This window comes from Ciona intestinalis, unplaced genomic scaffold, assembly GCF_000224145.3.
Source record: "Ciona intestinalis unplaced genomic scaffold, KH HT000122.2, whole genome shotgun sequence".
Classification (NCBI taxonomy): Eukaryota; Metazoa; Chordata; class Ascidiacea; order Phlebobranchia; family Cionidae; genus Ciona; species Ciona intestinalis.
In genome coordinates this window covers 180,226-194,825 of record NW_004190444.2, presented here as the reverse complement: position 1 = coordinate 194,825, position 14,600 = coordinate 180,226, and the positions used below count along the sequence as shown (strand labels likewise).

Sequence of the window (14,600 nt, the reverse complement as noted above, 5' to 3'; positions counted from 1 at the left end):
AGTATTCCGCTCGCCAATCCCTTGATGACGTAATCACCTAATGAGACGGTTTGTTACGTCATAATCGATAGAAAAAATAAAAGAAGTTTGAACAATCCGCATTGTGGTTGATTGTCCTTGATTAATTAACAAATATGAGTCGCGTTTTATCGCGTGTTTCGCGAATGGTTGTTTCGTAACAATGACGAAAGAAAAGTTTGTACAATTACAATACTAAGGGGGAAGATGGTACACCGTTAGCGCATAATATCCAATATTTCCTGAACGTGTTTTTTTATTATTTTACAACGGTCTATGGGAGTTGTGAGGATACAGTTTTATAATTCTTTTAATTTTCTTTGTTTACTACTAAATTCGACAAGAAAAAAAACGACCATCTTACCCCAAGTACCCTACTGTTTATATATATACGTGGACCATCTTACCCCAAGCTACGAAACCATGAACCATCTTACCCCACCCTATAATAAGATTCAAAATCTATTGGTTCGATATTCGTAAAACGACACAACCACTTCAATCGCCATGAAGTCGCTTTTTTTATCAGGAAATGGAATTTTAGACGTTAAAGCACATTTGCTAACTAGAGATCGCTAAAATATAATAAACCTCGCACAAAAGCCGCCTGGAATCGAACCCAGGCCTCTCTATTCACGATGGTAACATAATACCCTTGGGATAACTCCAAACCGAGTAGTTTGTATGTTTACCACATAGTAATACGACTTTTGAGTAGATATGGTGCACAACAATCGTCCATATACGTTAGTTAATTGAAATCCAACCCGTCTTACCAGTAGCTATTGAAATATCCGCCATTGTTCCTGGAAATGTACAAGTAATTTAATATTACCAGCAACAAAACCTGCGTATTTCACCCATTGTTACGTCACAGGCGCCAAAGTGAGTTAACAGTTCATTAATATGAGATATTAACCAATAGCAGAGCTTAGATTTGATTTAAATGTCTTTCCTTATATTCCCGCCAATATTTTCCAGGAAAATTGGAAACTTTTAAAGTCGGATTAATTTACATCTAATTTTTTAATTAAAGTGATTACAAGTTATTAATAAATATCAAATTATGAAATATTTAAAAAAAATATTTTAATGTTTTTTTTATTTTTTTAACAACCCGGTGACGTCACGATGACGTAGCTTAGATAGTTTACGTTTGTTAATTAATCTATGACGTGTTAATTAATCAAGTTTTGACTTTATTTGATTTTACGGGATATTTGTAACTTCCGGTAAGTAACAAACATCCGTGACGTCATAATTGATTAGGTTTTGTAACAATCAGCGTGTGTTACGCAACGATGAATATTATTTCCGCATTCGAGAAATTTTGAAACAATCTCGAAATTGACTTGTGACGTCACAAGTAGTTTGACCCAGATTTTATTCTCGAACTTATTTCGCGTCATTCGCGACTCACCTTTGGGATAACAATCAAAAATCAATGACGTCACAATGTAACTTTGTGTCGTCACAGACGGTATTGGGGTCGGTATTATTTGTTGTTCTAGTTTCGCGTCATAGAATCTCAACTTGAAGTTACAATTGTTTAATCAGTGGCTGCAACATTTGCATTAAAACTGTTGAAAGCGGCGCGTCTCTTTCTTCCAGCAGAAAAATGACGCGGGCGCGTGAGAATTGAAATAAAGGTGGCAGATCCCGCGGCGTCCATCGTAGCCTTATCAATACGCTTCGAGATTTTTGCATAAACGGCGTGGCGTGCGAGAGAAAAGAGGGACGGAGTGAAAAAGGTTCTCTTCTTTGTTTCTTTCTTTATGAGGAGCGAGGAGGATTGTTGCTTCATATGCAGAAGCATCACTTGCATGTAACACAGATTAGTTGGGCAGTAGTCGCAATAGTATATTAGTTTATTAAGTTTCCTTCACTTTTGGACCAAGATTTTGTGACCCGAGTATTCTGTACAGTACAGGTGAGTTTCAACAACGAGTTTTATCAATATTTCAACTTTAATCTACCATGTGTTCGCATATTTAAACCTTACCGCCAAAAAAAAACATTTTCGCGAAACGGTAATGTGTTTAGACTTCTAATAAGCGTTGTAGTGACTTTAGTTTCCAGCTACCCAGCAACAAACTCGTGTTCTTAAGTTAGATTGTTGAAGTTAATTAAGTGCAGTTCGTTTATTGCTTCCCGTCGCCCCATTTTGATTGCGAGTCAGGAAGTTCTGAATATGTAACAACTGACGCTGCCATAAGCTTCCAAATTTAACTGCAAACTTTGAAGGGAAATTTTAACCTTTTCCTAATACGACTTTGTAATGATTTACGTCATAATAGCCTTTATGATCGCACAATTATATCGTGCAGTGATTTATTACGTCATAATTTAATGATTGTTAAAATTCGAATGATTTATATTTTAGAATATAAACAATTAATTTAATTGTTCTCGTTAAAACGTAATGATGCTTAGTATACCCGTGAGTATGACGTCACAATGCAGTAATTTATCGGAAACAATGGGTATTGTTACGTAGTATTGCGATTGATTCTAGTTTAAACAATTTCTTTACCTTTTGCCCATTGTCTGTGGCTGTGACATCACAATACGTAATATGCCTAAAGCGCGAATAATCGATTGGATATTTACATTATTACAAAACAACGATCTACACGATTTTGTAACATTTTTATTGCATCACGTCATACCCAAATGACGTCATATTTAGATGACGTCATCGCACGATAACGAAACTTAGTGTAATATGTGTTGTATGGTCATGGCGCACTTATTGTTGTTATTTATAACTCTGGTTCGCTTGAATGTTAACACGACTTGGTTTGTCTAAAGTCCTCGCTTGAAACGAAACGTAAATATCAAGGCTTAACGCAACGCAACGCAACGTGGTGTAGCTGGCCGCATGTAATGTATAATCATCTGGATTTACGTTCATATGAAAAAATTACCACAACTTATTATAAAGGTGTCGTGTTCTGCTTCATATATAGATTTATGTATCTTATTATAGAGAGGAACATGAATAGTAACTTAACATCTAATTGTAAACTGTTGATTTGAGTTTATGATATTTGTTGAGGTTTGTGTACACTTGGATTATTGGTGTATTAGCGTTAGCAATGCACCCAATGCGTAATATACATATATTTGTATGTGTTTGTGTAAACAGGATTTCCGTTTCAGTAATGCGCATTGAAATACTTTTATATTTGAATAGAGTTGAATCTTATTTAAAAAGGACAAGACCTTTAATTCTTCTAATCTCAGTTAACGCTGTTTTTGCGGCGTATTTCCCACTCTTAACACGCTTTGAAGGAAAGCCAGAAGCGTGCTATGCCTGAACGCATTAGGGTTTTTACATGTGGCTTTAAATTGGTCGGTAACCGGTTAAGATTCTGTTAATCTCTTCAACGTGGTGCACATTCTTGCGGATTAGGGGGGTTTGGTTGTGGCCAGTATAGGTTACAACGGTTGGTTGGATCCAGCGCGCTCTATGATGACCGATGAGTCTTAAAGGGAGCTTAGGTCGATCATATAATCGGTTGTACAGATAGACCTTACTTGGCTGAATCTACTGTTCAAAAATTTTCCGTTTAAATCGGTACGGTTTTCGAACTATCGTTATTTATATTTCAACGAAAAAGTGAAAATGTAGATTTATTTTAATAAGGACCATATATCTGTATACCGATTATAAAATGTGGCATCAACCAGTTTCCTCTATTAATATTACTGGCACACGTATAAATATAAGCTTCGATAAATCGGAAACGGAGCCGTTTCAAACGGAAATAATGGAAATGTTTTTAGTTCAATAAAACCCATACATGAACAATAGCAATTATAAAACGTGACTTAAGTCCCCTTTAAGACTTAACTTCCAAACATAGATAACAACGATCGATTTCCAGTCCTGGCTAATGTTATATTCGACGTGTCCGCGGGTGAATATAACTGGACATTGGAAAATTAAATTTCTTTCGCGGAGGATTATATTTACGATATTAATCCGTGACGTCATTTGTATAAAACAGTATTCCTTAAAAGTGGTCCCGTCATCCGCGCAACTATGATTTAAAATACATTGGGAATTCCGGAAACTATAATTATAAATTACTTTGGTAAACGGAAATATATAAAATAATTTGCATTTATTCATTTAATTCATTAACAAAGTTAATCTTTATTTAAAACAACGGAGAAAATGGAATTAACAGCAAAACGAGTCGTTAAAACACGCTATGGATAAAACTACTTGAGTGTCAAAATAGCGTTGCTGTTAAATGGACTTGGCCTTTATAAAACAAGTTGCAACCTTAAATGTCGTTTTAAACTATTTAGGAAATTCAGCAAAATATATTAACAAATCTACGAAACTATGTATGGGTAAAGACCGCTGGAAAATTCGTTTTCATTTCATGGATTGACTCATACGCGGCTTATACCCCCCAACCCCCTAACCCCTATAATATGGTATGACTAATAACCCCTGTGACCCCGGAAACCCCCCAAGTGACGAGACGGGAAGACAATATTATTATGACACATGTTCGTTACGTCATAATGGGTAGTGTTATGAGTAAGTGGTGATTGTTTATCGCATAATCACAATTGTGAGTGATCCTAAAACTAATTAATTCTAAAAACAAAACAGCAAAATGTTTCCAAATTTGGAAATTTGTGAGAATGATGTAATCGGTTAATTTTAGATTCAATTATTATAATTTGAACGGATTTTATTTTAGAATAGAATTCAATCAAAATAAAAATAGGACTCAATCAGATATTTTATTTGCATAAAACTTTAAAAATATATACGCTGAACAAGGCTGGTTGTAAACATTACTTGGTTTGTTGTTTGTGTATATAGTAGGGGAAAGATGGGACATATTTTCATTATATTTTCTCGTCCCGTTAGGTAGTAAACAAAGTACGAATTCTAAAACCGTATCCTCACGATTCCCATAGACCGTTATTGTTCGTTTAAAACACGATCAGAACTTTAGAATGTTATGTGCTAAAGATGTCCCGTTTTCCCTGAATCTATTGTCCAATCTTACCCCACCCTACTATACATCCAGCCACGTGTTGACCACGCATTGTGACCAACATATGAATTCACCAGCCTCCCGCAAACTGCATTATGTTATAAATAAGTCGATAGGCGGTTATAGCTGGTTATGCATCCGTACTTAAGATCCGGTGTCGTGTGTCGAACAGGCCGCGAGATGAAGTCGCTTAAGTTATTATTGCGCTCGAAACATCGCGTCCATGCACTGTGACGTAACAATGCTTTAGAATCACCCCCAAAGTTTCGTGTTCGCAAGAATTTGTGTAAAACTTAATAACATCGTATTTTTGTTAAATTTTGTTAAAAACATTGCGTGTGAAAAATAAACGGTGTGAAAATGTTGGTTACGCTTCGCTGATTCCATTGATGCGTAACAATACGTATAGATTGCATCACAATGCTAGTGGTCAGTACTGTTTGCATGCGCCTTATGTTACATTATGACGAAACAAAGGCAACAGAAGCCGGACAATGGTCACGGTTGAATGGGTGCAAGTGTTGCCGTGTTTTACTGCGCAACAAATGAAAATTTTTTTAACTGTTTTCACTGAAATGAGTATGAACGATTGAATAAATAGGTGAATGAATGTAACTTATTTATCCTCACATGGCGGGGCAACTACAGTCGTTATAACACGGGTGTTCTGTTTCATACACCTCGTGCCCGCTTACAAGTTACCACGTATGTAACTTTGTGGGTGATTGTTTTCATGTTTTTATGTGTTGCCCCTCTTGCCAACCTTTCAACTTTTACCCGCCGTGCAGCACTGCTATAACTCACTGCAAAACCATTTAACCGTGACCAGTTTCTTGACAATGCATCTATTATGACGTCACACTGATGACGTATTACGACACGTGATCGCGCAACTAGATCTAGAAACTTATACAATTGTTCAAAACCACGAAATGACAAACAGCATTGTTACGTCACTGATCCGATTGTTCCGTTTCATTTTACATCAAAATATTTCGTTCTGGAATTCGGTAAATCATCAAAACAAGACGTATTATGACGCTGTTCATTCTAGATGGTTATGACGTCACAATACGAGGAACTTATTCTCAAATTTCGATTATTGTCGAACACAAACCATTGTTTAGTAACTTTGACTCATTATGACGTAATAAATCGAATTCGAGTGTTTTTCCGATCGTTATCGAAGCGTGACGCGAACGCAGCCAAGCGTGACGGCCACGGTTTTTTATTCCTTGATATTTCGTGCCCAATATCATAAGAGGCCCCCACCCCCCGCACACATTCAACATTTTAGTTTTCCAAGTAAATTTTGGGTTTGTATACATACGCCACGTTAGTGTTGTTGCGCCATCCGCCACGGGTCGCGTAAACCGCGTGGCGGCTTCGTCTTTGTTGTTATTTTCAATTTCGATAAATTTAGTTTATTTGCTAACAATGTCCTCCTTGTTCAATCCTCTGTGACGTCACATTGAAGCGTGTGTTCTACGTCATAATGAGTTTCACGCGTTGTTTGAAATCTAAATTAAGATGTTTGTTTTGAGGTTGGTTGGTTAGGAAACCTCAAAGTACCAGCTTAGCTTTAAGACCACCTGCTGCTGTAGTTAAGCCAATATTTCATCTGTATACATGATAACGTCATAATATGAATACGTCATAGAATCGCTACGTCATCTTCCGAAACGACTACATCATAAAATGATCATTAGCCTAAATGACTACGTCATCAACACGTATTAAATCCCTTTTCTTCTATTACAGAATCGACTCCAAACATCGGTGCTACGTCACCCAACAGCATGAAGGAAGAGGTAATATACGAAGAATAATTGTAAAAACATTTCGAATTAGTTGTTTCGTTGTAAATAGAACCCGAAATATTTTAACAAACTTGTATTAAAATATACAAGATTGTTAAAAACAAATAAAAAGTGTTTAAAACAATTTTTTTCCAATTCTGAACAAATTTACTTTTTTTTTCTAATTTGTTATTTTTAACTTAAACAAACTAACTTTCCAGGAGCGTCAAACGAACGGTTTTCCGGCCCCGGATTCGAACCACCAACCACTTTATTACGAAGGTGATTATTTAATAATTAAAATTAACAATTAATTATAACAAATCATTTCCTAATTTTTGCGACAAAAATAAACCCTTGAAAATAATCGCAGGAAATTATAAAACAATAAACCAAAAAAACAGTCATATATTTCTAAATATAGATAAGTAAGTTATTTATAAATTATAGATAATGTAGCCAATTTTTTTTTAGATTAATGCCGTTTTAATTGTCTATTTATAAAACTTTAAAAAATTCTTCAATTTTGTTTTATTTCTAATTTTTGTACAAATAAAATTTGCTTGTTTTTTATAAAGTTTACTTTCCTTCCAGATGTCGCCAGATCATCCTCTTCTCCTCCTCATCACTCCCCTCCACATTTCCAACATCCGGAGGAAACAAGGAGCCAAATCTTCTCCTCTCATGACGACACGTATGAGGAGCAACCTCTCTGCATCCAGGAAGACGAAGACAAACCCACGGATGTTGCTCCGGGAGCTTTCCCGGTCATCCAGGAGGAAAAAGATGAAATAAAGACTTTCCAATCATCCTCCCCCAACCAAAGTCCACCCAGGATCGATCCACAACCTCCACGGGAGCCATTTGTGATCCCAGCATCCAGAGAGGAGCATGAAGATCGAAGATCATCATCAGAAACTCGATCATCTTCCGAGAGCAGATCTTCCGAGCTCCAGGTGATCAAGGAACAAGTTAAGATGATCCAGCAACAACACACATACCAGATCCAGATGATCCATTACTTGCATTGGCAACTTAACCTTCTGTCCCAACGACAACAACAAAACGGGTTACCTAGCAACGAAGCCCCCACAGCGCCACCAGTGTTCAACCCAATCACCCAACTTTTGGGGACAAACCCAGGTATCTTACCTCCAGACCCAGCGAGACTAGCAATGGCGATGTCAGCATCTACAAGCCCCCCATTCGGCCCCTCTGACCCCCAATCATCATTCAGACGCGCCTCCATTTCACCCCCTGCTCCAGAGCCACCCCGGCCCCAACAGAGACCCATGGAGCCCCAGGACCCCCCACGCATGGAACCCAACAACGAAGCGATGCTACGCGCGCTGCAACAACATCGACAACAACAACAAGAACAAATAAAACAAACGCCAAACCCGTTTTTATTCCAACAACAACCACAATCTTCGCTACCGGAGCATGTATCAGCGATGCTGAGGAACAAAAACCTCCTCCCAAAGCGTCCTGAGCAACATCCAACCTTCCAGGATCGAAACCAGGTCTCCCAGTCTTTAGAGAGGACGCAGATGATCCGAAACGAGCCGAAACATCCGGGTCAAATCGACAACGGGGAGGAATGGGTAAAGAACCAATGTCGGACTTGTCGTCGTGTTCTAAGTTGCCCAAGCGCACTCAAGCTACATTACAGAACCCATACAGGTGAATAAAGTATAATATCCAGGTAGATGAATAAATGATTGAACGAATTTAATTTATTTATCGTTATAACACGGGTTTCTGTTTCACACACCTCGTGTGCCAAGTAAGTCAGTTTGAAATAGCACTTCTGATAATTTATCAGCGTTTTAATGTCCAATATGGCCGACTAAAGTTGTTATGTGAGGTTCGTATTAAAACAGGCCAGAAAATTGGTGTTTTTTTCCGGGCTATATCCTACCTATATAGAACATTATTGACTGTAATCCGGATGCAATAACACCTAATATCTCCGCAGGCGAACGTCCATACCAATGCGACTTATGTTCACGAGCCTTTACCACACGTGGCAACCTCCGCACGCATTACAGCAGCGTCCACCGACGTGAGCTCCCTCCCGCTTCCTCATCAGGAGGCTCCTCCGTGAGCAAGAGAGGAGGATCTGCTAAATCCGAGAGTCATATTTGTCCTCTTTGTAGCTCCATCTTCAACGATCAAGTTGGACTCGCACAACACATGCAGATGCACGCGATAGTGAATAAACAGCAGCAACAGAATTTGTTGGCTATGAAGCAGAAGATGATAATGGCCCCACCATGTAACTAACGAGTGTATATTGTAGTTTAAATTTTTAATCATCTAGAATAAAATAGAGCACTGTATATTGGTTGTATCGTAGACCTCTAATATTTATATTAAAACACCTATAGGACTTATACGCATACAATTAAATCTAAAACTAAAGTTATGATAACTGCTTTAAATTTATGAGCGGTATATATTCACACAAAGCAAGGATAAATAAAAATACATTTGAAATACTCGACAGTGTGATGTGTATTAAAAGCTATGTGTGTTGTAGTTTAATTATAAAGTTGCAAAGTAAAAATAAGAAAATTCAAATGGCGCCGCGAGACCACTTAACTATAGCTGGCTATTCTAACGTAATGTATATTTTATTTATTTATTAATTAATTAATTAAAATAATTAAATTTGATTTTTATCCTCAGTGCCACAAATAGAGGGCGAAAAAGTGAAAACCGAAGCAGTTGTCGATCTTTCGGCGTCTGGTCGTCGCCCCCCCAGCAACCCCCCCTCCCCAGTTAGGGGTTACGAAGGTGGGGTCAGTGAAAGGAAGTACCGGACCCCGGATAAACCCGAGAACGGGGGGTTTCCCGCTATCGTTACCGAGCATAGGGGTCAGAGTGGGTTCGACGCTTTGGATCTCAGCAGTGTTTCCCCGGCACCGCAGAAAGAGGAATTTAAAGAAGTTTTTGCAGAAAACGGAAACACTGAAAGGTGATATAATAAATGACTTTTTAATCCTCGCTTGGCGGGGCAACGACAGTCGTTTTAACACGGGTGTTCTGTTTTATACACCTCGTGCCCGCTTACGAATTACCACGCATGTAACTTATTTATCCCCGCATGGCGGGGCAACCACAGTCGTTATAACATGGGTGTTCTGTTTCATACACCTCGTGCCCGCTTACAAGTTACCACCTATGTAACTTATTTATCCTCGCATGGCGGGGCAACCACAGTCATTATAACATGGGTGTTCTGTTTTATACACCTCGTGCCCGCTTACAAGTTACCACGTATGTAACTTATTTATCCTCGCATGGCGGGGCAACGACAGTAGTTATAACACGGGTGTTCTGTTTCATACACCTCGTGCCAGCTTACAAGTTACCACGTATGTAACTTATTTATCCTCGCTTGGCGGGGCAACGACAGTAGTTATAACACGGGTGTTCTGTTCCATACACCTCGTGCCTGCCCACAAGTTACCACGTATGTAACTTTAGGTAAATATTGTTATAATATTCTTAATATACGGCTGACTGAACCTTAGTTTAATTTATAGAAAACCCATAAATGCCAATGTGTGAATTAATATCCTACTATGACGTCATAGATTAAATTGTCGTCTCATTGTGGAACATTATACGCACAATCTATAATAATTCTAGTATAAAATATTAATAACGTCAGCGTTTTATATTTTATTAGATACCAGGAGACGGCCCAGCGTACGGAAATAGCTTCAGCCCGCGAAGTGAGTTGCTTGTATTGTTATAACGTTCGAATTATATACTGCCAACGTTCTAATGCATTATGATGTAATATATATATACGATGATGTAATATGATGTAATAGGCAGCCGAAACTCGCGTTTAATGATGCGTCTTATTGTCATAAAACGAACACGCAACGTTTTAATGCAGGTTCTTTGTTTATTAAAATAGATGCATCACTTTATATGGAAAAGTAAAAATACTAGATTAAAATAATATTACTTAAGCTTACTGCTTAATTGATATTACGGAAAGCACCTAGCGGGCCTATTATATCATACGTAGATGAAACCTGTATTACACTGTAGGACCTGAGATTTAGGTAAAAGTTGCCCCATTACCCAGATATTACACAGTTTAGAAGAAAACCATTTTTTTCTAATAACAAAAAAAATGTAACGAAAATTTCCAAAAACAATTAATTTCTGTTAAGCCCGTTATCCAGCGGTGTTTCCTCCGAATTTATAACTTTTTACAAATTTTGTATTTTGTGTAAGATTTTTGAGATTTACACGTTTTGTTTATCTTGCTCCAGCCTGACACCCAGCGGCCGTTCTTTCCATGCGGGATTTGCCTCCGACAACTTGAGAGTGAGGAAGATCTGAAGGAACATCTGATGACGCATGATGGGGGGTCGTCATGTGACAGTCCGTCATCGTCTATTGGGTCAACATCCGGCATCCAAGAGCAAAGAGGAGAGAACGGAGAGGAGCTCAGAATGGCTATGAAGGTAAAAAAAGTATATTAAAAAGGGTTGTCTAAAATACAGACACCAAGCCACCATCTTCTATTTTTTAACCCATGTTTTTTATAATATATTAATGGCAAAAAAAAAGTTTTTTATTCTTAAATTTAAGTGGGATAAATAGTTACTGTTTGTTAATTTTCTGTTCCTAATTATTAAATTAATCAACAGCGCCCGTTGGAAATTGACGAAACCTCCCAACTTCCCGACGCCAAACGTAACAATGTTCCCCGACACTGGTGTAACATTTGCAAGAAACAATTCTCGTCGGCGAGTTCGCTGCAGGTGGTTAAGTTCATTCACTAATTAATTAAATGTGAATCTGAATGCATTGAATTTTATACTCAAGCGTATAAAGTACCCGCTAGGTGCTTTCCGTAATATATCCGTAAAAGAGGGCCTTGTTATACGGAAACTATAAAAATACATGTTGCATTTTTTTATATAGAATATTTTGGGCTGTATAGCTTTTCAGTATAAACGCTTTTATTTATAAAATTGTACTAAAAAACTACCATATTAAAATAACTTTTTATATTTTTGTTACAATTTATTTAATTTTTAAATCTTTTTTAGATCCACACACGAACGCACACCGGTGAAAAACCTTTCATTTGCAACGTGTGCAGTCGATCGTTCACCACCAAGGGCAACTTGAAGGTACATATGGGAACCCACGTGTGGGGGGCTGGGGGCTCCAGGAAAGGACGACGTGTGTCCATGGATAATCCTCTTATGTCAACATGGATGAAAAACTCAACGAACGTTGACGCAGTGATGCCGAATGCAAGGCCAGCACAACAGGACGCGAGGGCTAATGCATCGACAGCGGCAGCTTCAATTTACCAGGTGGGAACACTGGAACTATTTTGTAATTTTGACAAAAAAAATATTTAAAAAAAAACGATGAAACAAAACAATTAAAATGACTATTTTAAAAAGAAGTTTTTTTGGGGGGACGGCCAAAATTAATAAAACTAAAAGTGTAGAAGGGGAAAATATATGGATGAGGTCGTTTAGTAAAGCATACCAGGGGACCTGGGATCTATTACCTTTTATTCTAATTAATAAATTAATTAACTTAATGGCATTCTATTGGAAATATATCTATCATTGTAAACGATTCGTTTGGGGGGATTTTGTTTATTGTGTGTTTCATGGAACCAGATCAAAGCCAGATTTCCTGGATTTATCACTTTTATATTTGTACGAATTGTGTTTTTCGGTATTTTTAATGTGAAACCACTTATCAGTTATTACAATTAATCAATTTACTAATTATTTGCTTTAATCCCTATACAAAAATTACGTAGAAATCAAAAACTGAATAAAATACTTCTACTAATTTACTAATCACTCACTTCACCCCACAGCAATACGCCGCCATCGCCCAAGGTATTATGGCTCGCAACCCAGCTGAGGGGATTCCCCCAACCCATGTATTGAACCAAGCATTGGCAGCAAGATACCTTCAACAACCCCTTCCTATCGGTGCCAACCAAGTGACAACTGAAGGTGAATATTGGCACGAAATGTTACAAACCCTAAATACAATATTTTGACAGATTCAATGCAAACTGTAACCACCGAAATTAAGACATTTTTTATTTTAATTTTTTTTTACTTCCCAAAAAAGCTTTAATTTTAATATTTTTTTAATTCTATAAAAAAACATTTATTTTAATATTTTTTTTACAACTTTTGGTTTTTTTTTTTTTTTTTTTTAAAAATTTAAAAACTTCATTTTTTCCCATTTCGTCTCCCTGGAGACTTTACTATCTTTCCCAGTTATTAGTTACCCGATAAACTAAGTAACCATTAAATAATTAACTCAGGTTCACCTGAAGCGAGTCTTTCATCCGACGGCGAGCAAGAAGGGGAAACCCCTAACGCGATATCCGCATCAACTGCTGCTCACGAATGGTTGTGGAAAGCTTACCAACAACGATCGCAAGGCCAGGTAAGAATAATTGTAACTTGTTTATCATCACCCAGAGATATTACATAACAAAATTTAATAAAAAGAATTGTAAAAAAAATTGTTAAATAATAAAATAATTATATATAAAATGTTGTTCTATAAAAAAAAAATTATCAGAAGTATTGGAATATTTTTCTTATAAACGAAAATATAACTTTTTAAATCCTTTAAAAATCTTCCAATTTCAGGTAAATTGAAGAACAAACGAAATTCTTTTAATTTTCGAACTTCCTGTGACGACATAAATGAACTCCTGACGTCACAATCATTGCTGAAAATCCCCACAAACGTCTTTACCGCGTCACAAACAATATTGTGATGCTTCCGATTACGAACATTCTGTATGACGTCAAAATGACGTAACAATGAACTATGTTGTAAATATTGTGTGTGTGTTCTAACGTTGCTAAATCTTTGGTGCTTTCCCTGAAATGAAACCACGCAGTCAACCAGCTGCTCCGTACAAGAGGCTGCTACTTATTTTAAAAACTCGACTTTTTGGTGCTAACTGTTTTGTGTTCGTTTGAAAATAAATCGTTTTGAAACAAATAATTAAATTGCTTGTTGTTTTATAGTGTAATTTATGAATGTATGTAACTTATTTATCCTCGCGTGGTGGGGAAACGACAGTCGTTATCACACTGGTGTTGTGTTTTTTGTGCCCACTATCGCCATCAGGGGGCTTCTACTAGTTGAGATTGACATCATTGCCGCTTTTCACAGCGTACACAGTGGGTATGCGCTCGACTTTAGCTAAAGGTAATGGGTTCAAGGACCGTCGCTGCTTTCATTGCGGGTACGTGTGTTCTTGGGCAAGACATTTAACGATATTTGCTCCAACCCAGTGGTCACTAAAATAGACATAGATGTCCATTTATACGAAATTTACCGGAATATTTGGCACGTTTGACTAATTTACTACGGTTATGTTAAATTTCTATGTTCTTGTCCATTAGCGCCACCAAGTGTTAATATAACGTCATCAGCGATTTTTGTTAATTACCCCTGTTTTTTGCTTCTCATATAAAACGACGTCCTTCGAGCGCGCGACCTTTTTACCACGCTGCAGTTTGGATGAAGCACCAGCAGATTGGGATTATGTACGTTCCTACTACAAGACTTGAGTTAAGTATTTGATTACTTGCATTGCTATTATATTACTAACCATTATATGCACCACTACTAACTATATATAGTAACTATATTTATATCATATATTATATACTAACATAGTAATGTGCCTTGTGTTTAACTATTATTATTATTA

General features: G+C 37.2%; 1 protein-coding gene across 3 annotated transcripts in view; it reads left to right on the top strand.

Annotated features, from left to right (window-relative positions):
• The window catches only part of zf(c2h2)-18 (zinc finger protein), a 17,404-nt gene that overhangs the window by 2,174 nt on the left and 630 nt on the right, over positions 1-14,600 (top strand). Inside the window, exons 1-13 of one of the 3 annotated variants that reach the window (XM_009863332.2) lie at positions 1,674-1,948; positions 6,807-6,856; positions 7,066-7,126; positions 7,439-8,527; positions 8,823-9,122; positions 9,536-9,824; positions 10,542-10,587; positions 11,143-11,337; positions 11,524-11,637; positions 11,929-12,201; positions 12,726-12,867; positions 13,188-13,312; positions 13,522-13,890. In XM_009863332.2, the coding sequence (XP_009861634.1) occupies positions 6,845-6,856; positions 7,066-7,126; positions 7,439-8,527; positions 8,823-9,122; positions 9,536-9,824; positions 10,542-10,587; positions 11,143-11,337; positions 11,524-11,637; positions 11,929-12,201; positions 12,726-12,867; positions 13,188-13,312; positions 13,522-13,530 (2,655 nt within the window). In that variant the 5' untranslated portion in view covers positions 1,674-1,948; positions 6,807-6,844 and the 3' untranslated portion in view covers positions 13,531-13,890. 3 annotated transcript variants of the gene reach the window in all.